At 43.6% G+C, this 23,251-nt stretch overlaps 1 protein-coding gene across 5 annotated transcripts in view; it reads right to left on the bottom strand.

Moving 5' to 3' along the window:
* Nucleotides 1-21,187, bottom strand: part of LOC115547988 (rho guanine nucleotide exchange factor 12) — a 43,473-nt gene extending 22,286 nt beyond the window's left edge. For 3 of the 5 annotated variants that reach the window (XM_030362530.1, XM_030362531.1, XM_030362532.1), the window contains exons 1-27: nucleotides 20,384-21,187; nucleotides 15,489-15,583; nucleotides 13,734-13,832; nucleotides 12,716-12,765; nucleotides 12,258-12,315; nucleotides 11,467-11,741; nucleotides 10,699-10,812; nucleotides 9,830-9,955; nucleotides 9,611-9,709; nucleotides 9,382-9,492; nucleotides 9,109-9,207; nucleotides 8,239-8,281; nucleotides 7,451-7,556; nucleotides 6,792-6,929; nucleotides 6,571-6,603; nucleotides 6,143-6,257; nucleotides 5,823-5,937; nucleotides 4,019-4,264; nucleotides 3,596-3,755; nucleotides 3,134-3,294; nucleotides 2,647-2,793; nucleotides 2,173-2,258; nucleotides 1,742-1,867; nucleotides 1,223-1,337; nucleotides 1,004-1,104; nucleotides 528-605; nucleotides 173-248 (exon numbers count right to left, since the gene is read on the bottom strand). In XM_030362530.1, coding sequence (XP_030218390.1) covers nucleotides 173-248; nucleotides 528-605; nucleotides 1,004-1,104; nucleotides 1,223-1,337; nucleotides 1,742-1,867; nucleotides 2,173-2,258; nucleotides 2,647-2,793; nucleotides 3,134-3,294; nucleotides 3,596-3,755; nucleotides 4,019-4,264; nucleotides 5,823-5,937; nucleotides 6,143-6,257; nucleotides 6,571-6,603; nucleotides 6,792-6,929; nucleotides 7,451-7,556; nucleotides 8,239-8,281; nucleotides 9,109-9,207; nucleotides 9,382-9,492; nucleotides 9,611-9,709; nucleotides 9,830-9,955; nucleotides 10,699-10,812; nucleotides 11,467-11,741; nucleotides 12,258-12,315; nucleotides 12,716-12,765; nucleotides 13,734-13,832; nucleotides 15,489-15,583; nucleotides 20,384-20,415 — 3,004 coding nt within the window. In that variant the 5' untranslated portion in view covers nucleotides 20,416-21,187. Of the gene's footprint in view, nucleotides 1-172; nucleotides 249-527; nucleotides 606-1,003; nucleotides 1,105-1,222; nucleotides 1,338-1,741; nucleotides 1,868-2,172; nucleotides 2,259-2,646; nucleotides 2,794-3,133; nucleotides 3,295-3,595; nucleotides 3,756-4,018; nucleotides 4,265-5,822; nucleotides 5,938-6,142; nucleotides 6,258-6,570; nucleotides 6,604-6,791; nucleotides 6,930-7,450; nucleotides 7,557-8,238; nucleotides 8,282-9,108; nucleotides 9,208-9,381; nucleotides 9,493-9,610; nucleotides 9,710-9,829; nucleotides 9,956-10,257; nucleotides 10,671-10,698; nucleotides 10,813-11,466; nucleotides 11,742-12,257; nucleotides 12,316-12,715; nucleotides 12,766-13,733; nucleotides 13,833-15,488; nucleotides 15,584-20,383 lie in introns of those variants that run through there. The other 2 variants (XM_030362533.1, XM_030362534.1) reach the window with 2 other exon arrangements.
* Between the last annotated feature and the right edge of the window lie 2,064 nt (nucleotides 21,188-23,251).

Raw genomic sequence — 23,251 nt, 5'->3', positions numbered from 1 at the left:
ACACACACACACACACACACACACACACACACACACACACACAGGAGATACAGGGAGGGAGGGATGGATGGAAGGAAGGAGGGATGAGAATAAGGTCACAATAGAACACAAGACGGTCAATATTAGTGTTTCCAGTATGATTTAGCTTGGGGGTCGGGGTTTCAGGGCTTACCTATTGACTTGTCCTTGTTGACCTTCCAGGACAGAGGGCCCTCGTAGACCATCTTCCCTTTGGTCAGGTCCAGGTTCTGGTTCCAGCAACACGGTAAATCATATGTATACAAGGAGCATCACTTAATATCTCATTTTAATTTGTATTTCCATCCTGAACTTCTTGCTGTGAAACCATAAATGTCCCATCTGGGATTAATAAAGTACATCTGAGTAATAATTGTTGAAATTTTGATAAAAAGTTGTAGTGAATTGAATATTCTGAGTGTATTTTCTGCACAGATACATATAAAGACTAATCTTCTATACAGGGAATAGGAGGTTGAATGGGATGGAAAGCAAGGTGGCTATCTGACCTTGAACTCCAGCACCATGGGGTTCTCACTCTGCTTCAGTGAGGACAGGTCTAACCTCCTCTGGTAATCCTCCAGTCTCTGTGGAGAAGCAAATACAGTGTTTCAACGTGTTGGCCAAAGGAATGCAGATAAAAACTGAGAGAAAGCATAACAAACGATAACGTTGTTCAGTCTCTTGCAGTAGAATATTTTTAATGCAGGACACTAAGGAGCCAGGAGACTTCTTGCTCAAGGATTCCTACAGGTAGACTGCGGCCATCAGGGCTCGAACCCAGAACCTTTTTGCTGGGAGGCAAACTGCCTAACCTGTAGACCAGGGGTTCCTAAACCAAACTATGCATATTTAACATCATTAAACTGAAGGGATCTTGCCAATGTCAATTAGTCATGATCACGGCAAAGTCCTTTAAAGTAAAAGAGAGGTTCTGAAGGTGTCACACTTATTCCCGTTCGTCGTTGGCCACCAGGGTGTTTACCTGTTTGTCCTCAGCCTCCTTCACGGCCTGGTTAACGTGGCTGAGGATGTCCCGGCAGCATTTCCCAGCCTTCCTCACCTTCTCTCTCTCTTCACAGTCCTCTGCAAAAAAAATTACATGATTGATCACCACCCTCCAAAGGCTGCCCGCATGTGTCGGGTGAGTGGCCACCAAGCAGCCGAGCGTGGTGGGGAGGAGAGCGCGTGAAAGCCAACCTACCGGTGTATTTGGCTAATCTCTCCAGAAGCAGGGGATATTTGGTCAGCCGCTGCATCTCTATGGGGATGATATCCTTCAGCTGTAAGCGCCGGCACAGGCGATTGCTCTGGGCCTCCTATAGGGGACAAACACCATAACAGGGATATAAATAAGATGTAGAAGGTTATGCAAGTAGCACAGGGTCTGGTAGAAATAAAATACAGTTGTCCCCTGTGGACTTCTTTTATAATAATAACTAGGTTAACTTGGTTTTGTTGCCTTTAAACAAGTGAGTTGTCTATGTGAACCAAAGATGTAAGACAAACAAGAAAATGGGGAAACAGGAAAATGGTGAATTGTTCTCAGATGACCTTTGGATTAAAAATAGTACAGGGGTCCACTACTGCCCTCTGGTGGTCCGAATTTTTTTATTACAGCTTTATAACATGACACATATATTCAATATTAAATTGTATGTCTTCCTCATCTCATGTGCTGTAGATATGTGAAACTTATTGTGGAGGAAGTGTAGACGGTGACCTGGATAAAGGCATTGAACCGCTGTTCTTTCTTCTGCCTGGTCTTGATGATCTCCAGAGCCAACGGCTGGTTGCTGCAGAAGGTGCCCACAGCCTGCCTCACTTTCTCCTCCTGCTCCCCTCCAAACTGAACACACACACAGGCACACACACACACAACCTGGATATGAAAAAGAGCTGAAAGATTGGGTTATGGAATAAAGAGCACTTGCCCATTCAAGACATTTCCTTAGATGGGCAAAAGTGTTATGAAACTATCATAGGAAAGGGAGGCGGCAAGAAAAGGGGATTTATAAAGAGTTTCACTTCACATGATGTGTCATTCAAAGTTCCTTTTTTATTTTATGTTATTGAATGCTCCAGCATTTTTATCATCATACTTGCACAATAAGACGTCATGGGCAAAATCGATTGGTGATCTATTGGTCGTACCCAGGCCAAGAGATCGTCTCCAATATGGCCGATCACTGATGTCTCACTCCTTCTCTGTATGGTCGCCATCTGTTCCGTGATGGACACTGGTACAAACACAGATGCATGACTTTGTATTCACCTTTCCTAGCGGAGGTGGAATCTGATAGCATTGACGTCACGTTTAGTGTCATTTATTATAAGTACCGCTTCATCCATTTTAGGTCAGCTAACTTTTATTCAAATGTTATCTATCAAATCCAACTATCATCCTACTCTTTTCATCATCCAGAGTTTATATCGTCAAGATGTGTACGTTAACGATTTATTGTCTAGCCCTGTTGAAGGGTCACTGAGATAAGAAAAGTGTGATAAGTCGAAAAGATCCACTATAACAGGCTGCTGTGTGTGTGTGTGTGTGTGTGTGTGTGTGTGTGTGTGTGTGTGTGTGTGTGTGTGCGTGTGTGCGTGTGTGTGTGTGTGTGTGTGTGGTACCGTGGAGCTGCATGACCTCCAGCAGGTTGGAGAAGATGTGGTGGATGTCCTCGGGGGATAGGAAGGCATCCCGGCTTAGCCGCTGGTAGAACACCGTGTCCAGCACCCTCAGCATCTGGAGGTGAGCCTGCTCCGTGTAAAGCAGCTCTGCACGCACACACACACACACACACACACACACACACACACACACACACACACACACACACACACACACACACACACACACACACACACACACACACACACACACACACTCGGGCACACATCAGAAAAGTTGGCATTAAATACATTTCAAAACATCAGTCCAGTCGCTTTTGAACACAACATCAGGTTTTTTTTGTTGTGGTACGTAGTGGGATGGGTTGTGTGCTGTTTTATGTTTTTGTGCGTGTTGTTGTGCATGCTGGGTTTGTTCTGTGTTTTTATTGTTGGTGGTGTACTGTTGCACAGTGTGTAGTGTAGTGTAAGGTGGAATAAACCTCACCGTTGATGACTTCCTGCCTCTTGACCTCCAGAGGGGGGAGGCCGGCCAGCACCTCGCGGCTGACCAGCCTCTGCCAGTTCAGAGGGTCCTCAAGGCCCTCTATGGGGGTCACTGCACCGGCCTGGTCGTCTTCGCTGTGCACCTCGCATGGACTCATGGGACTTGGGGAGGCAACCATCATACATCCAGAGGGGACAAGGGACAGCGGATGGGGAAAGGGGAGGGGGGAGAGGTAAGATGAGGAATGGGAGGGGGAAGAGGGGATATGTGGAAGAGGTTCATCACCTTGAATCTCGCAAATACGAATTCAGCAATTTCATTAAGGTGGCGTGAGTGTGATTGTGACTGTGTGTGTGTGTGTGTGTGTGCGTGTGTGTGTGTGTGTGTGTGTGTCTGTGTGTGTGTGTGTGTGTCTGTGTGTGTGTGTGTGTGTGTGTGTGTGTGCATGTGTGTCGTAAGTACAAGCAACTGGCTTCGTTCTCCTCCAGTGGTAGTTGCTCAAGGGTAGCAGGGCTGAAATCAAAGTGCATGGCTGAGGCTGGCGAGGGAAGACACTCCTGGAGGTCCCCCGAGTGACAGGCACTGTCGCTCTGCAGCGAGGCCCAGGACAGAGGAGAGAGACCTGCGGAGGACCATGGAAGAGGAGAGAAAGGGGTCGGGGTATCAGTGTGAAAGCGGCCAAACAAAATGGCTTCCTAGATGCGTGTTTGTCTACTGCAGTTACATTCGTGTTTTAAGGGAAAACTAGTTATCTTAACACAGAAAGTGTACCCAACATTACAATAAGATGCAATGCATGCCTAGCCCATAATATTCCACAGTAAGAGCACTAAAAGAATGCTCAATTACAATTACCAGTGAAAGATACAATAGTTGTGTAGCTACCGGAGTCTGACTCCTGTCCACAGCTTTCTGACGACTGATTGGATGAGACGCTGTGGAGCAGAGGAGGGGGGACGGCACCGGGAAAGAGCTGGGGACCCGCATCCGGTCCATCACCATGTTGGTTGCCACGGATACGGGAGCTGGATGGGATGGGGGGGTCTGGATGCTCTGGGATAATGCTGCTGAGGGGCGGCTGGGGTAGTGGCTTCGGGGATCGCTGTTTGTTAAGCTCCATCGCTTTGGAGACTAGCAGTGGGTCAACACATTAATACACACATAACATGACGCACATGTATTTACACACACACACACACACACACACACACACACACACACACACACACACACACACACACACACACACACACACACACACACACACACACACACACACACACACACAGACAGTTAGAGTAGAGGGTTTTATATTAATGGGGTGTTCCTGTTAATCTAATAGGTATTCTGGCATTGCAAATATTCCAGATTATTACAAACTAAATCACAAAGGAATTGCCACACAGTTTGGCTTTTTAACATTTCATACTAATTAGAGATGTCCGATATTATCGGCCTACCGATATTATCGGCCCGATATTAGCATAAAAATGTAATATCTGTCAATATCGGTATCCGATTTTTTTTGCCTTAAAACCGATTTTTTTTTTTAATTTTTTTTTTTATAGCTCAAATAAATGTTTTCAAAATTGTGCAGTACAGTGCACATTGTAATTGACTCATATTTGTGCATTGAGTTTTAGCTAAAGAAACATACTGCTATGTTGCACATAGTTGTTCAGGTACAATGTTTTATCATTTGTGAAGTCAAGTTTGCCCTATTTGTTGTTGGCATTGTCAAGATTATCTCAGGGAGAGTGTAATCCAAACTGTTGTCTGAGACCATTAAAAAAATAAAAATAAACATGGCACTTTTCCCTTAAATTAAGTTGAAGTATTTTTCTTATTTTGCACAGACAATGTTAACATTTGGAAAGCCTTGTTGCATTCAAGAGTGCATCCAGTGGGGCATCACAATAACATTAAGCATGTTGTGTTAATTCCACAACAGGAGATATGTAATGTTACCTAAATTAGGTTTGAGGAAAAATAACACAAATATCGACATCGGTATCGGCTGATATCGGAATCGAAAATTTAGAGTTGGACAATATCGCATATCGGATATCGGCAAAAAAGCCAATATCGGACATCCCTAATACTAATGGGTTTAACACATTTTATCCTGGTAAACAAAGCTTTGAGAGAGGTTGAAATGTTTTCATTTCTAAATGTTTCCCAACAAGGCATGCTGCAGATATCTATAAACATAATATTCTAGATATGTCAAAAACATTTGTCAAGGGTCTATTTTTTTGGACGATTTTAAAGAGACCCAAAGAAAAAGAAAGGAAAATATAACCTTCTGACCTCTTGCCTCTTTTCTGAATTTGAAATATTGCATCATAAATTAATTTTGGTATGTGATAAAATATGAACTTTAGTGAGTCCTAGCTCAAACAACATAGCCATCAAACGTGGGTTGGATTGGCTGATTCCTATTGTTGGCTTACTGGATAGTACACAGGCAGGAAATAACATTGTCCTACAGGAAGTGTGTATCAGGAAGAGGGTCACTTCAGTAGAAGACACTACACATAACGACTCAAAAGGGAAGACGACATTCCAACAATACGTTTTCTCATAACGTGTGTGCAGCATGTGGATGACTATTTATTCGTAATTTAGCAGAATATGGCTTGCAATAAATGCGTTAATACCTCTTGGTGACTACTATTTTTGAACTCACCGTAGGTGGAGTCCACTCGGCTGGGCCTGCGTGGCTGGCCGAGGATGTTGGGAAACCGAGGCCTTTTCACCTTCTCCTCCCCCTCCTTCTCTGACTTGCTACTCTTGCTCTGTAACTACAATTTGTTTGGTTATGGCAAAACTGGAAGCCGAATTGTGCATCTTTGGTGGTATACATGTATTTTAGAAAATGATCCTTTTATGGTTATATATGCTTATTTATATATTTTGTGTTTGTGTGTGTGGTGTGTGTGTGTGTTTGTGTTTGTGTGCAAGTGTGTGTGTGTGTGTGTGTGTGTGTGTGTGTGTGTGAGACCCCACCTTGATCTTGGGAAGGAAGTTGATGCGGATGCGTTTTGGTTCCAGGCTGCGCGGCTCCTTGATCTTCACTCCGAGGTGCTTCAGGTAAGCCAGCATGACATACTGCATTGTTGCACTGCGAGACGCAACGAGAACAAAAACACACAAAATGAACTCTTGTCAAAGATGTGATATGGCTGTTTAATGTAGAGAAAAAATATATCAAAAAGGAAAGAAAGAGTCCCATCCCTTTTCGTTTCTTGAGCACCTCACGTAAGTCTATGGATGGTGTTTGGATTTTAATGGACTTTGATTCTGTTTATCACCTGGATTTAATTAAGTATTGCTTTTCTTTGTTTTGTAATGACATTTTTATAAAAATAATTATAAAGTGCCTATTTAAGTGCATGTAGAGCCTATATATGAAATCATTATTTCTCGTATCTCACCACTTCTCTTCTTCTGCGGGATGTGGTGCCACCCTACAAGAGACAAAACAACATGGAGGACTTCAACACAAACATACAAACCATTTATATATATATATATACATATATATATATATATATATATATATATATATATATACATAAACAAAGAGCGAGAGCCAGAATAGATACATGTGATTGTGATGATAGGGCTAGGGTTAGTGTGCAGGGGGTCTCCTTACAAGATGTCCTCTATCTTGGAGACGATGTGCTCAGCACACGTGCACTCTCTGTCGGGGGCCGGGTGGCCCCGCTCCCGCTCCAACTCCAGCCGGCTCAGCTCCGCGTCCGCCAACGTCAGGCCCATGCTTCGCTTCTGCCTGCCAGGACCATCCATCATCCACAAGACAGGAGAACATCATTAATAACAATGGGTTATTCATTTATTAAAATAAGATCTGAATGAAAATAAATAAAGACATAGTTATATTAATAAAATATGTATAGAAATTATATGAGAGGATATGTTAGATATAGAAGTTCTATATTTAATTGACCCCGACCTAAGGGATGAATGCAATTATTATCTTCTCTATCTCGCTATCTTTCATTATTGCAACTGACAAAAAAAATAATAATAATAATTGAAAGATATAATCATAGTACAATCATTTTTTTGCAATTTAGATATGGTTCAGGGATAATGATATGATTAGATCTTGGATCGTTTTTTATCAAGAACCCCTGGTCAGGGAGAATTTTGGAGGAATGATGGATGTTCTCAAGCCTACTGCATGAATAATATCAGGCAAGATAGCATTTGAAATGAATCTGATAACGGTGTGTTTTTGAGTGTGTATGTGTGTGTGTGTTTGTGTGTGTGTGTGTGTGTTTACATTACCGAAAGTCCTCCAAGTTTTTGTGGATGTCGGGTAGGAGTGCTTCCTGTAAGAGCTGGGTGTACTGTTTACAGAGCTCGTCAGGGATCAACTCTAACCGCCGTCGGTCTGCATCACACACACACACACACACACACACACACACACACACACACACACACACACACAGTCACACACACACACACACACACACACACACACACACACACACACACACACACACACACACACACACACACACACACACACACACACACACACACACACACACAAACAAACAAACACACATCCACGCATAGACATGTTATTCAAGATAAAAAACATTTGTCATTATGCTGATAGCTAAGAAAGAGATACATAAGAACCTGGGACAAGCAGAAAGAGCACAGAAATAATAATAACAATGAGTTTAATTGACTTAATAACTAAACTATTCAAACAAGAATACTGTGATCTTGACTGTTGACTGTTTCGTATTGAATCTTGTTTTTCACTAAGCCAGTCATGTGTTGAATAGAGCTGTATCCGTCCAATCAGACCAACAAGCACAACGAAGGTAAAGGGATCACAGTAAGTGTTTAATACTGTCAATGATTAAACACACAGGGGATAGGTGACCCAGTGGTTTATTGCAGGACAGTGTGCTAGGACATTAATACACTGCACCAAACACAATAAACAACAATAATACATGGTAGATGATCAATGATAAGATAATAATTACATTAAATTAGTTTTCAAGGTAAATGATCAATCTGTGACATGGTGAAGATAGGGACTAAATTCTTACCCAGTTCTACGGACACAGATTCTGGGACATGTACTTTAAGATTCTGTTATAAGGAAAAAAAACATTATTACATTATGATTCATACGCTTATTTATCTAAGCGGTTCATATATTTCCTTCACAAACAGTATACAAAAGACGAAAAGAGCAGTAGACACGTCATCATGACATGTGAGCATGAAGCGTACAGATTTGTTCAGTAAGTTATTGCTGTTTGTTACTGCGTACATGCTGTATGCTCTGCAGGGCTTTATGTGCAGATAACACTTAGAGTCAGGGGGAGTAAGAGAATAAGAGAGTAAGAGATTGTGAGAGAGAGAGAGAGAGAGAGAGAGAGAGAGAGAGAGAGAGAGAGAGAGAGAGAGAGAGAGAGAGAGAGAGAGAGAGAGGGTGAGAGAGAGAGAGAGAGAGAGAGAGAGAGAGAGAGAGAGAGAGAGAGAGAGAGAGAGAGAGAGAGAGAGAGAGGGTGAGAGAGTAAGAGATTGTGAGAGAGAGAGTAAGAGATTGTGAGAGAGAGAGAGAGAGAGAGAGAGAGTGAGAGAGAGAGAGAGAGAGAGAGAGAGAGAGAGAGAGAGAGAGAGAGAGAGAGAGAGAGAGAGAGAGAGAGAGAGAGAGAGAGAGGGTGAGAGAGAGAGAGAGAGAGAGAGAGAGAGAGAGAGAGAGAGAGAGAGAGAGAGAGTAAGAGATTGTGAGAGAGAGAGAGAGAGAGAGAGAGAGAGAGAGAGAGAGAGAGAGAGAGAGAGAGAGAGAGCGAGAGAGAGAGAGAGAGAGAGAGTAAGAGATTGTGAGAGAGAGAGAGAGAGAGAGAGAGAGAGAGAGAGAGAGAGAGAGAGAGAGAGAGAGAGAGAGAGAGAGAGAGAGGATGACTTACTGCGGTGGGGTCGAGGAAGAGGGAGTGGAGGTCCATGAAGATACGTCTGCTCTCCTTGGAGCGGGTCTGATGGTGAAGGTCAGCGTACAGGTAGCACAACTACAGGGGAACACAAGGAACAGATCCACAAGGGATTGATGGCAATGGATTCATTACATCAATATCAATTTGATATTTGAGGCTGAGAATTATAGATAGTGGGCTGGGATACGCAACTTGCATTGGAATGAAGCGTAGTTTTAAGTCTGCGTTTATGTGTGTTTGTGTGTGTACCAGAGGTGCAGGGTCAAACTGTGAGACCACGTGGTGGAGGAAGGCGGCAAGGTGTGCTGGTCTGGATTTCAACGACTCCATGCTTTGGAAACAGCTGCACTGGCCATTTATCTAGAAACCACAAAGCACCACTCAGGAAGTTGACTCACTTCACACCAACAGGCTCTGATACAGTGAGAAGACTCAAAATTCCCTTCACTGTTTTTCTTTCCGCAGTGTCACTGCGTACCTGTTCCTGTTGCGTGTCAAAGTAGTCGTCCTCCGCCCCGATGATGGGAGGGTGGGCTGGAGATGGGGGTGTTCCCATGATGCACTGGGGTCCAGGGTTCTTCAAGGGCATGAGAATAAGACACAACACTGAAATATAATACTGAACGTGGCCATCGGTAACCGAGTGTTACTGTGTAGGTGAAGGCTTGTGTGTGTGTAGGATGTGTGTGTGTCTCACCAGAGGGTAGGGGTCATCTCGGTCTGGAGAGGGACTGAAGTGGGGGCTATCGTCAAGGTTCGTCTTTGGGTTGTGGCAGGGCGTGTCACTTTGGCTAGGGTAAACTGGGAGGGGGCTTCCCGTCACCTAACACACACACACACACACACACACACACACACACAGACACACAGACACATACACACACACACACACACACACACACACACACAGACACACACACACACACACACACACACACACACACACACACACACACACACACACACACACAAAGACAAACATTAAGACAAAATTAAATGTTTAGTCTGGAGCAAAATGCTGGAAAATCCCCAGCCAAAAAAGACCTTATCACAGCTATTTTTAGGGTGATGATAAAATGGGCCCCTCTCGTCATTAGGGAAAAGTGTATGTGCGCAGCATTTTACCACTAGTTTCCTGTTGTTCTTTAAGCCGGCGAGCGCTTCTGCATTGTACTTCTTATGAAAACGCCACCACAGCAGACGGAGACAGTGGACAGAGTTCATACCAGGCCGGTCAAACATGGTTAGACTGCTATGAAGAATAAAGGTCCAAAAGGTCCAAAGGTAAACCCTAACCCTTACCCGGCCGTATCATAAATTAACGGGAATGATGTAATGACGCAGGTCACAATATAACCCAAGGCCCGCCTTACAACCACATAATAACATCAAATCAACAAATCTTTGCTTTATAAGTGAGAATTCTTTTTCTCAAATTCTCTGATTATCAATACTCACAATTGTGCGAATAATAATATTCCATTAAAAACATAAATCCAAAAAGAATTCAGTCAAACACTAGACATGATGCCAAAGTGTTGAAATAGAGAGCGGGCTTCTGCTTACGAATTGACCGCCCGCTGACGACCAGAGCTTGTCGTTCAATGGGGACGAGCGTTTCATCTGCCACTCCGACAGCACGGCGTCCCCATCTTCATTCTGACCAACCAGGATGTTGCTCTGAAACGTAATGTATGTAATGACTAGCCAGCGTCATTGTTGGTTAATGCAGGTTTTCTTCTATTATTATTATTTTTTTTTAAAGGTGCCATATATATTATTTTATAACCTCCCACTACTACATGATTCTGATGTCCACTCTTAAGCAGTGAATCCCAATGGAGGGTGGGTGCACACTACAGAGCCCAGACTTCCGTACAAAGTGCACCCCAAAATATATTTGCTCATATTGTTTTTACAGAGCAGAGCACAGAGTATACACGTCGCAGGGCTATATTCATTTGCTCACTACAAAACTGAATTGCATTTTGGAGGTGAACATTGTAAACTGCTATTCTGCGACCGTCGTAGCACGGCCGTGGGCTTTGGAAGTGAGGGGGTATGGGAGCAGGTTCCAGGGGGTACTTGTCAAGATTGAGGTTTTACTTAAACCGAACGTATAATCATTTTGATGTCAAATCGCACTACTAATATCACTCATCAATATACATGGTGATGCTAAATGAAACCTGTGTACGAGCTGCACTGCTGTGACATGAGACGAAAGAGGTTGGAAAACACTGCTCTGAAGCACATCAACCTATAGACACATAGCTCAAAGCAGTACATAGAACCCATCCATAATAAACTAGTTCTACCACGGTGTGTCCTTACCCGGAGAGGAGTGGGTGGGCCATCAATGTGCTGCTGCTGCCGGGGGCTACTGTTCATGATGTCATCGGTCAAAGGGCCCCCCTGCTCCAGCATTGGGGGCTGAACGAGGGGCGTCGAGAGGGGCCCGTCTCCTTCCCGTCCCTCTGACTTCTGTAGCTCCCCCTCCTCCTCCTTCTCAACCACCCCCTCCTCCTCCGCCTGCTCCTCTTCCTCTTGCAGGGCCTCACTGAGCCCTGGGGGCTGGCCCAAAAGTGTCAGCGCTACGTAGGAACCCGCTTCACAGGGGGTAGGGGGGAGCGGGGGGGAGAGGGGGGAGGAATGGGAGGTCACAGAAGGAGGGCACAGTGAGTAAGTGAAAGAGTGGGGGTGTCATGATTGACAGCCCAAGTGTCTGGCTTCATTAGAGACTGTGTTTTGTTACAAAGCAAGGCAGTAGCTCGAAGGCTAAAGGTGATTTTAGACCGGAGAGGAAAGTTTATATCGGGGCGGCACCGACACAAGATTTGACTCCCCTCTCTAGTGGGCTCCGCTCCACATACTTTTTATTTTGCTGTAAATGGGGGATGCTACTAAGAGAGACAGGGAAAGAGATATTTGTCTAAAATCACGTAGACTCGTCACCAGCCAGGAACAAAGAAGAAGATGAGACCACTTGGTTTGTACTGAGAGTTGAGGCGTTGTTCTTTCTGTTTCCGTTTGAAGGGTTTTTAAAAGCAATAAAAGCATAGTGTGTAGTAATCAAGTGTAGTAATCACTGATAAGCTATGCGGATAGGAAACAGGCACACTTACATTTTATGAGCTTGACCACTTCTATGTGGTTGGATTGCGTCACTAAGGTCCCGTTTACCTGCAGAAAATAAAAATAAATACAAGTGGATGATATTCAGAATAGAAATATATGTTAAAATAAAAATAAAAATAGCCACACATTTTGGCCTATCATCCTATGATACCACAGACGTATGCATATCGATTAGCGAGTGCAACAACGTCATTATCAATAGTCAGTTGTTAAAGAATAAAAGGTTATCCTCGTCAGCTCTGACCCAAGCTTTGAGTTGAAAAGAAATGTTGATTCCATATCGTCTTTAAAAGTATTAGTTTCTGTGCAAAATACAATTCACATTCCTGTGCAACTACGAAGTTAAGAAGTTCAAAATGTTAAATTTCTATAGCAAGTATTGAACTACAATAAATATATAGAACAAGTTGCCAATGTATGCGTTGAAATGTTAATCAATACTCACCTTAATGATTCTGTCACCTGTTTGGACACCTGCTCTCATTGCAGCACCATCTAAATGACACATAACCCAAAACAGTTGACCATTCTAATGTCCTTTTTTCTGACTGAAATCATGTTATTCAGTGCCTGGCTGAGTGACTCAGCTGGCCTGAAAAGCGCATAAAAAAAAAATAGGTGCAGTCAATTTGAATGAGCTTTGAGGCTGAATTTTGTTCTCCTGCTCTCCTGACTCATAGTGAAAATTACTTTCAGCTTTAAGTGTGTTGATTTATTTCTCCTTAGTTGCAGACGAAAGAAAGGGAAGTTATATTTCGGATAGCAACAAAAACCAATGAGACGTGTATGAGACGTCACCCTCACCAAATGAAGTGGACTCTGTTCCTGTTTTTTTTAGGCAGTGTGACTCATACAGTCAGGGCCGGCACTCGGCATAGGCGACTAGGCGATCGCCTAGGGCGGCAAATGTGTTGGGGGCGCCCTCTGGTGGTGCCCTTAATTGATTATTAATTAATTATTAATTAATTAAGGGAAGCCTTGTCTAACCCTAACAGCCCTGTCTAGGGTGTCATTTAATGTCGAGTCGCCTAGGCCCTAGGGCACCGAAACGGTCAGCGCCGGCCCTGCATTTAGTGGGTATGATTTTTGTGGTTCTAAGCGACCTTGGGTACTAGTTATTATTAACTCTGTGAAAGTCACAATTTAAATGTACTACAGATTGAGGTTTTACTTAAACCGAACATATAATCATTTTGATGTCAAATCGCACTACTGATATCACTCATCAATATACATTTCGGCTTGCACATCTTGTTTGTCTTTTATTTTAATATTGTATTTGGTTCATGCCAAAAGATTTCCTCGCCCCTCGCCCACATTAAGATCCCCATAGGGGTCAAAAAGAGACTGTGTGAAGAACCACTCATGAACCTCCTATTCCAGCTTCTCATAATAAAATAAACATGTTGCCATGTGTGTTTTTCCTGTGAGAGCCAACTTGAGATCCATCTGCGGAGGCTCACCTTCTTTGACCATCTGTACAAACACCGGGTTGTCTCCACTCACTGTCAGGCCAAAGCCATTCTCATCCCTCTGGATGATCACGCAGCGCTGCACCATACCTGCACGTGCACCCACACACACACACACACACACACACACACACACACACACACACACACACACACACACACACACACACACACACACACACACACACGCACGCACACGCATCCACACACACACACACACACACACACGCGCGACACATGTCAAGACACGCACACACACACACACACAACAGATATACACATATAAATATGCATACACACACACCGCCTTAAAATGATAAAGATAAAGGGCAGTGTGCACAAGACGATTTCACTTGTGTGGAAAAAACAAATTATTGCAGCCAGATGTGGAGCTTATTCATAACAAGCTTTTTGGTTCCCACTGAAAACATGAACATGAGCTCTGACGTTTCACTGTTTCAAGCATCACTCGATAGGTCAAGTAGAAAACTATTATATGAGGTAAAAAAAACGAACAATATTATTAATGAAAGCTTTGGGACGGCCTCCAAAAAAGGCTATCGTGATCACCTTCAGCAATCCTACATCAAAAAAGAGTGTGTTTGATGTCGACAGTAGACTAGTGGCTAGGCCGGGGGGACGCCTGGGTTAAACCCCGGGTAGGAATAAGTAGGACCCCCCTACCCCTACCTCGACCCCATAACATGCAACACTCTGGCTCGATTCCAAACTAAGAGTTTACTGGGTGACAGAATCGACTCCCCACCTCCCCCCTCTCCTCATTTCCATAGCAACTGGGGACATCCATCACCTAAGCATGAGGCAACACCAGCCAAAGAGCTGTCGACCCTGGTAGGTTAAAATCACCCGAGACTAGGCTGCTACTGCTCTGCATTGATTTTCATTTCTATAGTTTGTCTCCGGTCGTCCTTGTGTTTGGTGTCCCAGTTGGTGTTTTAGACCCCAACCAGGGCTGGACTGGCCATCGGGCGTACCGGGCAATGCCCGGTGGGCTGGCAGGCCTTTTTGGGCCGACGAGGTTTACTTTTTTTTTTTTTTTTTTTTTAATGGACCCGGCCCGGCCCAGCCCCGTCACACAGCCGAGGGCCGAGGTCCGTTCCTTCCCTCTCGGTCGTGCGGGCTGTCAACTTAACCTGAAAGTTCAATAAAACTTTGGCCCAGGCCATAACTCATTATGATTGGTTCTAGGCTGGCCCTGGCCCTATCACACACACAGCAGAGGTCCACGATACAAACCCCCCCCCCCCCCCCCCCCCCCCCCCCCCCGTCAACAATCGCAGCCCGGGACGTAACTGCGTACGTTCTTTTCTTTTTTAGTATCATAGTGGGCTGCCATGGCCAAAAAAAGACAGGGCCATTCTTTGGTCCCAGTCCAGCCCTGACCCCAACTGTTATGTTGGACTAAACGGGGACTAAACAGAGAACATGTTTAATAGTATGATAATGTCGTTTACAACAAGACAAGCATCGTTTGGTGTGAAAATAAATAGTAAATGCATGACTAAGGGTATGCTCAGAGTAGCCAAACTCTCAATTCACATCTCAGGGTGTATGTTTTTTATATGGGGACAACTACTTAACACATAATCAAACACAATTAGTATCAGGTGTTGCAAATTTCCATTGCATTGACGTGTATTTGCAGTTTATTTTAGAACCCCCCCCCCCCCCCCAAACACACACACAAACATTTCATAAATGATAATACTATATATTAAACCTCACCTGTTGGGTCAAACTCATGCTTGAGGGAGATGGGGGACTTGTCATTCTTGGGTTTCTTATCAGCAATCTGGTCCTTATTGAGAATATTAGGGGTCCTGTCAACAAGAAAGGAGTCACACTCAGCTAAAACTCATATACACACATATCACAACATTGCAATAGGAATGTGAATAATTTCATATTTTGGTAAAAAGTGATATGGCATGGAAGTCACGGACAATGATTTTGTATAAATGATTGAGCTAATGAAAAGGAAAAATGGAAACTTTTCATTATGATAGGAAACTATATTAATATTTTTTACACATTGCCAATTAATCAGACCTAACAGAATTTGTCTCTCAGTACCAGAAATAATAATGAATCCATGGTCATTCTTTAATCCCATGAGTGGGTGAGTCATGTGAACAAATGTCAGGTCGATTTGTCAGTGTTAATCATAGGTTAAATCAAGACTCAACACACAGATGTTAGGGAGCGCAACAATCGTAGCAACATAAATAGAATACGTATTTGAGGTGGAGGAAAAATCATTTGAGGTGGAGGAAAAATCATATTCAGTGCCAAAACATTGGAAAAACCCTCATATTTCAGCCACAGTTCCAGAAGCATAAATCTGCGACTGCACTTAAAAAAAAAAAAGTACTTCCCCTGCTGCTAGAGTCTACACCAATACTCCGTAAGTAAACCGTCTTCCCCTCTGATAGCCTAGCAACCAGACCCTACGAGAGTGCAATTCTTCCAGCTCCAAAGGCACAGTGTGATAAGAAAAAAAGGGATCCATGTGTTCCAGCACCACCTCACGTCTGCCTCCCCCAACCCCCAACCCCCCCTCCCCCCCCCCCGGCCATCCTCCCCCTCCTAGTCACCCTAGTGGATCCTGCATTCAAAATCTGCATAGATTACACTCATCTCCTCCATCCTCTGCTTCCTGTCGGCTACAGACCTCCTCCTTCCCACTTCCATCAGAGGGAGGGGGTGGGGGTATGGTGGTGGTGGTGGGGGGGGGCTTCGGGCGGAGTGGGGCAGAGGGCTGTTTATCTGCCTGTTCCTTCCTCGGTGACAATGGGGACCAGGTTGCACTCTCAACAATGGGCCGCTCGCGTCACCGCCAAACGCGTACGGCTGAGCTGCGCTGCGGCTCTGTGGGACATATTCCCGGAAATAATGGGGGCTTCTGGCTTTGCTCCCATTTCCCGAATGTGGGAGAGAAGTCTGCATGGATGAGTAAGAGGGGGGGGGGGGGGGGATAGGAGGGTTGGGAGTGGAGAAGAAGGAGGCACTGAAATGTGTGACAGAGGGCAGAAGACAAGAGGTTCTTTGGGAGGGTTTAATGTAACCCGGTGTCCACCAGCCTACGAGGAACCATCCTGTGTAAGATGTTAACGAAATGCTTCAGAAACATTTGACCGCATGAAAACAATGTTTTACGCAATAATAGAAGCCCCCTATGTTTGGTTTTGCGGTGGCTACGGAACTAGACATAACATATCAAAGTAACTCTGGTCTACCAGCCAAAACACCAGTAGTGCTACAATGGAGAAGGAGAGCCGTCTAGGATAACGATTAAATGCTTGTCCAATTTGGTTACGTCATGAAAGAATCGCTTAATATGCTTTTCCTATGGGGTCTGAGGAGATTAACGGCAGATAATGAAGAGGCTATACAGACCCGTGGGTAGAGAGACGCATAGATGGGTAGGTGGTGTCTGACTAGCTATACAAACTAAATCTGACTTGAAATGGCCACCGTTTGGCTACGATAAGAAAGTAGGAAAGAAAGTGGAAACATATTCAAATTTAATTGGGTACACTATTAGTTGTTATTTTCTAGCTAAGATACCCAGGAGTTTCCTCCCTTTTTCTCTCTTTCTGGTAATTGTGCAACCGGCCAGAGGGAAAAGAAAACTATAAGCAACAATCCACTTATGTCTTGGAAGCTAAAAATACCAGAGAACCCCTTGGAGACTATGACAGGAAAGCATTCGACTCCAAAGGGTTGGAGATAGAAAACTGATAGCCCGCCTTAAAGCCTGGAGCTTACACTTTATCCTGCTCGCTGCTTCATTTTTGGAAGTGGGGGCATTAAAAGCTGCAGGCTTTATTGAGTTTTGATAGGATCCAGATCTTCATGGCGATTTGAGTGAGGTTGACTTGACTTTCTGAGCTGGTTCATGCACTCAAAACACCTTTTGACCCTTACTTGGAAATAAATTATTCTCGTCTAATTTATTCATTTAATCATTTAGACATGTCACTTGGACTGCAATCGTTCAATGGTAGTGAACAAAGAACCCACTCAGGGAACTGCGTCCATAAAAATAAAGGGGCATAAAAGCGCTCATTCTTAGCAATGCCAGACTCCGATCAAGGCTCAGCCATGATTCATAAATGCCAAGTTCACTACGAATGCTTTGAATTAACTTGAACACAGTCCTAGCAAATCCTTGCTGAATACAAACCTAAAACGGCACCATGGTAAAATTGGCCCTTGTATCATAACCAGCAGTGTCGAAACAAGCGCACTCTGCAAAGGTTAGCGGCCCTGTGGAGCCCGGACAGACATTGTTTACAAGTGATGTCACCACTTCCCGTGAGAGCCTTGTGTGGAGTGGGTGAGTATGTGTATGTGTGTGCCTATATGTGTGTGTGTGTGTGTGTGGGGGGGGGGGGGGAGGGTACACCCAGATCAGCAGAACAGAGTGACAAAGAAGAGGGATAGAGCCAGCCCGAGTTTTGTTGCTTCTAACTTCCATTATACTCCAGGCTGGCTCCGATAGACAGCCTTTAATGTTGGCTGGTTTATTGGCCTTTTAACTAAATATATGTATAACATAACATAAAATACACAGTACGGGCAACATGCAGCACTTTAAGTTTAAGTTCTGTTTCTGTTTTAAGAACTGGCTAAAATTGAGTGGCTGATTAGGTATTTATCTGGAGGATTATTCTATGGTATGGATGATAAATAAAAGGGTTATATTTAGGTGATTGTTGCAGTGTAATGTCTAACTACATATTTGTTTGTAGTTTCACTAGCCATTGTATTCTATTTGCTGCATGAATAAAGTGCATGTATTTGGAGTGGGAGGAAACCAGCACACCTGGAGGAAACTCACATCAACATGTGGAAAACACGCCGATCGGGCCAGCCGGGGCTTCAGAAGCACCTCTTGCTGTGAGGCAACAAGGCTAACTAGTGCTTTCTCAATGTGCAAAACACGGGTAGAAATGCACGCACGTATACGCTGCAAAGTCCTATGCAAAGAAGTTCTAAAAAAATTGAATGATCTACAATTAACCTGATGACTCTCTGATCTATAAGAGGGCTTTTTCGGTCCTCAACATGTGTTTGTTAAGTCGTTAAGGAATCAGCCATTGGATGTATTCTTCGACAAGGAAAGTGTAAATGCTCACGCTCAGTCCGAGACGGTACTACACCACACAATGGCTATGCCAGCAACATAAGAGGAACCTCTAAACCGTGTTTAATAATAGGCTTGGTTGAAATGTGGTGGAGTAGGCGAATGTTGTGGGCCATGTCATCATAACACTGTAACCAATTTCTAAACAGCCTTCACCATTTGATGTCAAAGTGGTTATCGTAGTGGCTGGCTGATAAACAGCTGACCTTGAAGCAGTTTGAGCCGTGGCGAGTTTGCATGGATGGCAATGGTTACAATGTCTTTCATCTCATGTCAACGAAAGGCAAATGTTTCTTTAATGCGAAGTGTCTGGAAAATGAAACCCTTTTTTCCTTCGGTCATATTGATTGAAATTAATGTATTTAGACAAGCAACCTGGTATTCAGGTCAGTTTGGTACAGGCCGAAGCACACCCACGACCTGTGTTGCTGACTCCACACCAAGGGGAATTGGTTTTGCATCCCATAGACTGTTTGGAGAAATAGTTAAGTAATAGCAAACTGCAATCAGACAGCAACAGTCATGTGTTTAAGTGATACCTAGCAATCCAATTCGACAAACAACATCAACGAACAAATAATCAATTCTTAACAGTCTTGAGTTGAGGGAAACTTCTGGAATCAGAAGGCAGTCACGCTCATATGAAGCAAGCAATCATGGGGCACAAAGTCAACCTCAAAGAGTCGATACTCATAGAGCCGACACTACAACATTTTGGTGGCATTAATGTTACTTCCAACTGATTAATATTTACAAGCACAACATGTTTCGTTTTTGAACAAAGTATTTGATGTAGGCCCATAAATAATGCCACGATTACTATATAAAACTTTATTGAAGGCCTTGAAATCAAAAATCAAAGCAAGGCAGAAGCAAATGGTTATTGGGGGCATATTTTGCCCAAAGGAAGGCCACACATTTCAGTTGTTTGGCCCGTTTGCATGGAAATGAGTGAAACACAGAATAGTTTATCTTGTGCCTTGAGGGACAATCAGTGTGCCAAGATATTTCATGGAGCTCCCAATAAGCATGTGAGGATCCCATAAAAAACATGTTTGTTACCAACAATTTGTAGAGGTCTTCATAATACCTGACACCTTTTTTTTTTTTTTTTACTTTTTTACTTGAGTAACTGCAGGTTACTCATTGATGAGTTTGTCCTCAGATGGGGAGTTCTTTATGGCTGCACCCAGACCCTGTTGTAGATTTCCCTGAGGCCTGTGTAGCCAGGGACTTAATCTGGCCCAATTATACCTAATCAGTTATTGCAAATGTAATAAGCATTGTTCTACCAGAGATGGGGCTGTCCCTAAAGTTTGACTTAAGTGTTCCGAATCACTCTGAGATAATGATAATGAGATAATAACCATGCTCAAATGCAAACATATTCCCAGCCTATTATTGGGGTGACAATCAAAGTATGATTTGGCAAAGTATAACATTAAAAGGGGAGCATTAGAAGCAGCATTACCTGTCAGCGAGAGTTGAATGTGCACCACTCATTGGGATGTCACTTGCGTTTCCTTGGACTTCACCCGAATATCATTCAGCCACAACATCTAACTATCCTTTAATTTTTCAAGACTCTCTTTTAATGCAGTTCAATAAATATACTCGGAAGAATGTGTTAACTTGTATCCAAAATGACATGTGGCGTTTGATTTCCGTTTCGAAACCCCACCGTAGATGTTGAGGCGAGGTAGAGGATGATGTAAACAGAAAGTTCACAAGAAACGGCCGACACACTTCTGTAATGACCAGGCATCCAGATGCAAAGATGTTGGAAGAAAATTTCGAATTTCTGCTATTTCACCAGCCGTTGTCTTTCAAAATAACAGTGGCGAAATACACACACACACCAACAACTTTTGCGTGTCTAACTTATGTTCTGTCCAAAAGATAAAGTGTGCAACGACGAGCTGTTACGTTAGCTCGATCACGAGTTGAAGTCCAGCAACTTGCTTGTATTATCCTTTTAAGGTGGATTGGTTTGCTGTAAATTCGCTCCACTTGGTCACTCCTAACAATTAGTTGTCTTCCGAAATATAGTGATGGTAGCGAAATTTCCCCGGTCGCCAGTCCGTTATCCTGTGTAGGATGCAATTGCGTCAATGTTTTCCTTACATCCAAAAGCAAACTTAATCATGATCCTGGAAATGTCAGCTTCAGACCTCAGAAACATCCTTGACACAACGTCCTAGAGCTCAGTCGAGTGTGTTTTCCAGTTTGCTCCGTGTTTGGCTGGCACAGCAGTTGACAGCGAGCTGCAGAAGGAGAGAAGAAACACTGCCCCCACCCCTAGACCAACGAAACAAAAATAGAAGAAGATTCGTTCAGTTATCTCGAACAATAAGGAAATAAACTCATCACGGACAAAAGGTATATACATGTACGTCAAATTGTAATTTTATTTTACCCAATTAATTCAATGCCAAGCCAATGCTGCAGTGGTCCATGCAGCCTAGCAGTGATAAGCCTTGCTGGTCAGATGTTGTGTTGGGTTCTCCCAGTGTGGCAAGGGTCAAGGGTCTAGAATGGAGGTTCTCCGTGGCCCCTACTACGCTCATCAAGTGTACTTATGTGGTGGTAACTCTTAGAAAACCTTATTTGACTGAAGAAAATAAAGATAATACTTAATTTCTTTGAAAATATAATGGGGGCACCTTAAGGCGCCAAAATCAGGCCTATATAGAAACATTTGCACAGTTTGCATAGATTGTCTTTGTAGATCCTGTCTTATCATCACCATAACATAATAATGTTCAATTGTTGGCAACCGAAGTCTGCTTCCAAACCTTGAGGTCCCTACATCATAAAATAACATACATAAATAAAAAAAAGAGCAGCTCTGAAGTTTGCACGCTAAGAATGTCGACATTTTTGTTTGGCTGATCAGAGATACTAGCAACACATTATTTTAATAATTAATGTACCCCTACCCCTCATGGCATTGTGAAGGTGTAGAAACATCAGGCTATGCTTGTTTGATGGACAGGGAAAGAACTACTAGTCGGATTGCATTTATTGAATGCAAACTGTTTATTTATTTATCAACAATTGGGAACAATGGGCTTTTAAAAAAACACATGTGTCTAACCATGGGGGCCTCAGTGCACTCCTAGCTGGACTGTTGGGTTGTGGAGTAGCAGAAACAAGGCACTCCCTTAGGCAAAGGTTAGTCAAGAGTGTAATGCAGAATGTATTGATTGATATCGGTAAGAAATGTTGGAGAAGAAGCAGGCTGCATGGTCTGTATCTCAACTGTCCCCACAGAAGGCTGCCCGTGTCCAGGAAAACACACCAAAGCCACTGGGTGAGGGTCAGGGCAACGCGGCTGAACGGCTGCCCTCCACACTGCACTATGAGTAACTAATGAAATCAGGTTCCGGTGAAACATATGACGCACTGGAGTTTTTAACAGCATTGGCTCCGATAACCATGAAACACTCTTCCACCTGGGTGATGAACGTGCCCAGGAGAATAGAGCAGTAGATGGGATTCCTGAGGATGCCATCAAAGACGTTGTTTTTTCGCTGTGGATCTTGCAGGTGTTGATCTCATTGAAGAACTGCACGTTGGCGAAGGCGTTGAAGAGCATGGTGGAGGAGCGTCGAGCGGGGCGTGCCTACCGCTGTTCACTTCAAACATCTTTTCCCCTGTAGAACACATACACAGCAGGGGGAATGTAATGTATCACTTACTGTGGATGAATAATAATTAATAACTATGTATGTTAGATTTGCTTGTTAATAATCGTCTTGCACTGATGTCATTTTCTAATTAAGAGTGAGTACACAAACTACTGGTCTACAATTGTTAATTTGCAATTGTCGAAACGGGTCCTCAGAACCACTGATTGTTCTAGACATCAAAGGTCTTTGTAAAGATGAGGACAAGTTGGTAGAAAGCCTGGCCCACGATGTTCCTCATCATGGAGTGGGAGATGAGGGGCATGTTGCGTGCGTAGGGCTTCCCCAGCAGCAGAGCCTCTGTCAGGGGGGTTAGTGGCCAGGGCCAGTGAGGCGAAGGTGTCCATGATCAGGTTCACCCACAGCATGCGGTCCTGCAGGGTCACAGAGAGAGAGAGAAGGATGAGGTGTCATATGTTTGTCCAAATAACTACCAAAACTATCATCATCAAAACTATCAAGTAATCTTTTAATAAATGTATGTGATGATTCATAAACCCATTTTATTACTCATATAGACTCCAAATTAGAGCCCCAAGTGACCGGCTTTGCAAACCTTTAATTTCAAGGTATAGTTTTTCCTTATTGATGCATCACTTCTATTTTTTAAGGGAAACTAAGAGAGGGATACCATGTGAATAACTTCCACT

The sequence above is a fragment of the Gadus morhua genome, chromosome 7, assembly GCF_902167405.1.
Source record: "Gadus morhua chromosome 7, gadMor3.0, whole genome shotgun sequence".
Taxonomy (NCBI): Eukaryota; Metazoa; Chordata; class Actinopteri; order Gadiformes; family Gadidae; genus Gadus; species Gadus morhua.
The sequence above is the reverse complement of the archived record's forward strand: the minus strand, read 5'-3'. Positions and strand labels throughout refer to the sequence as shown.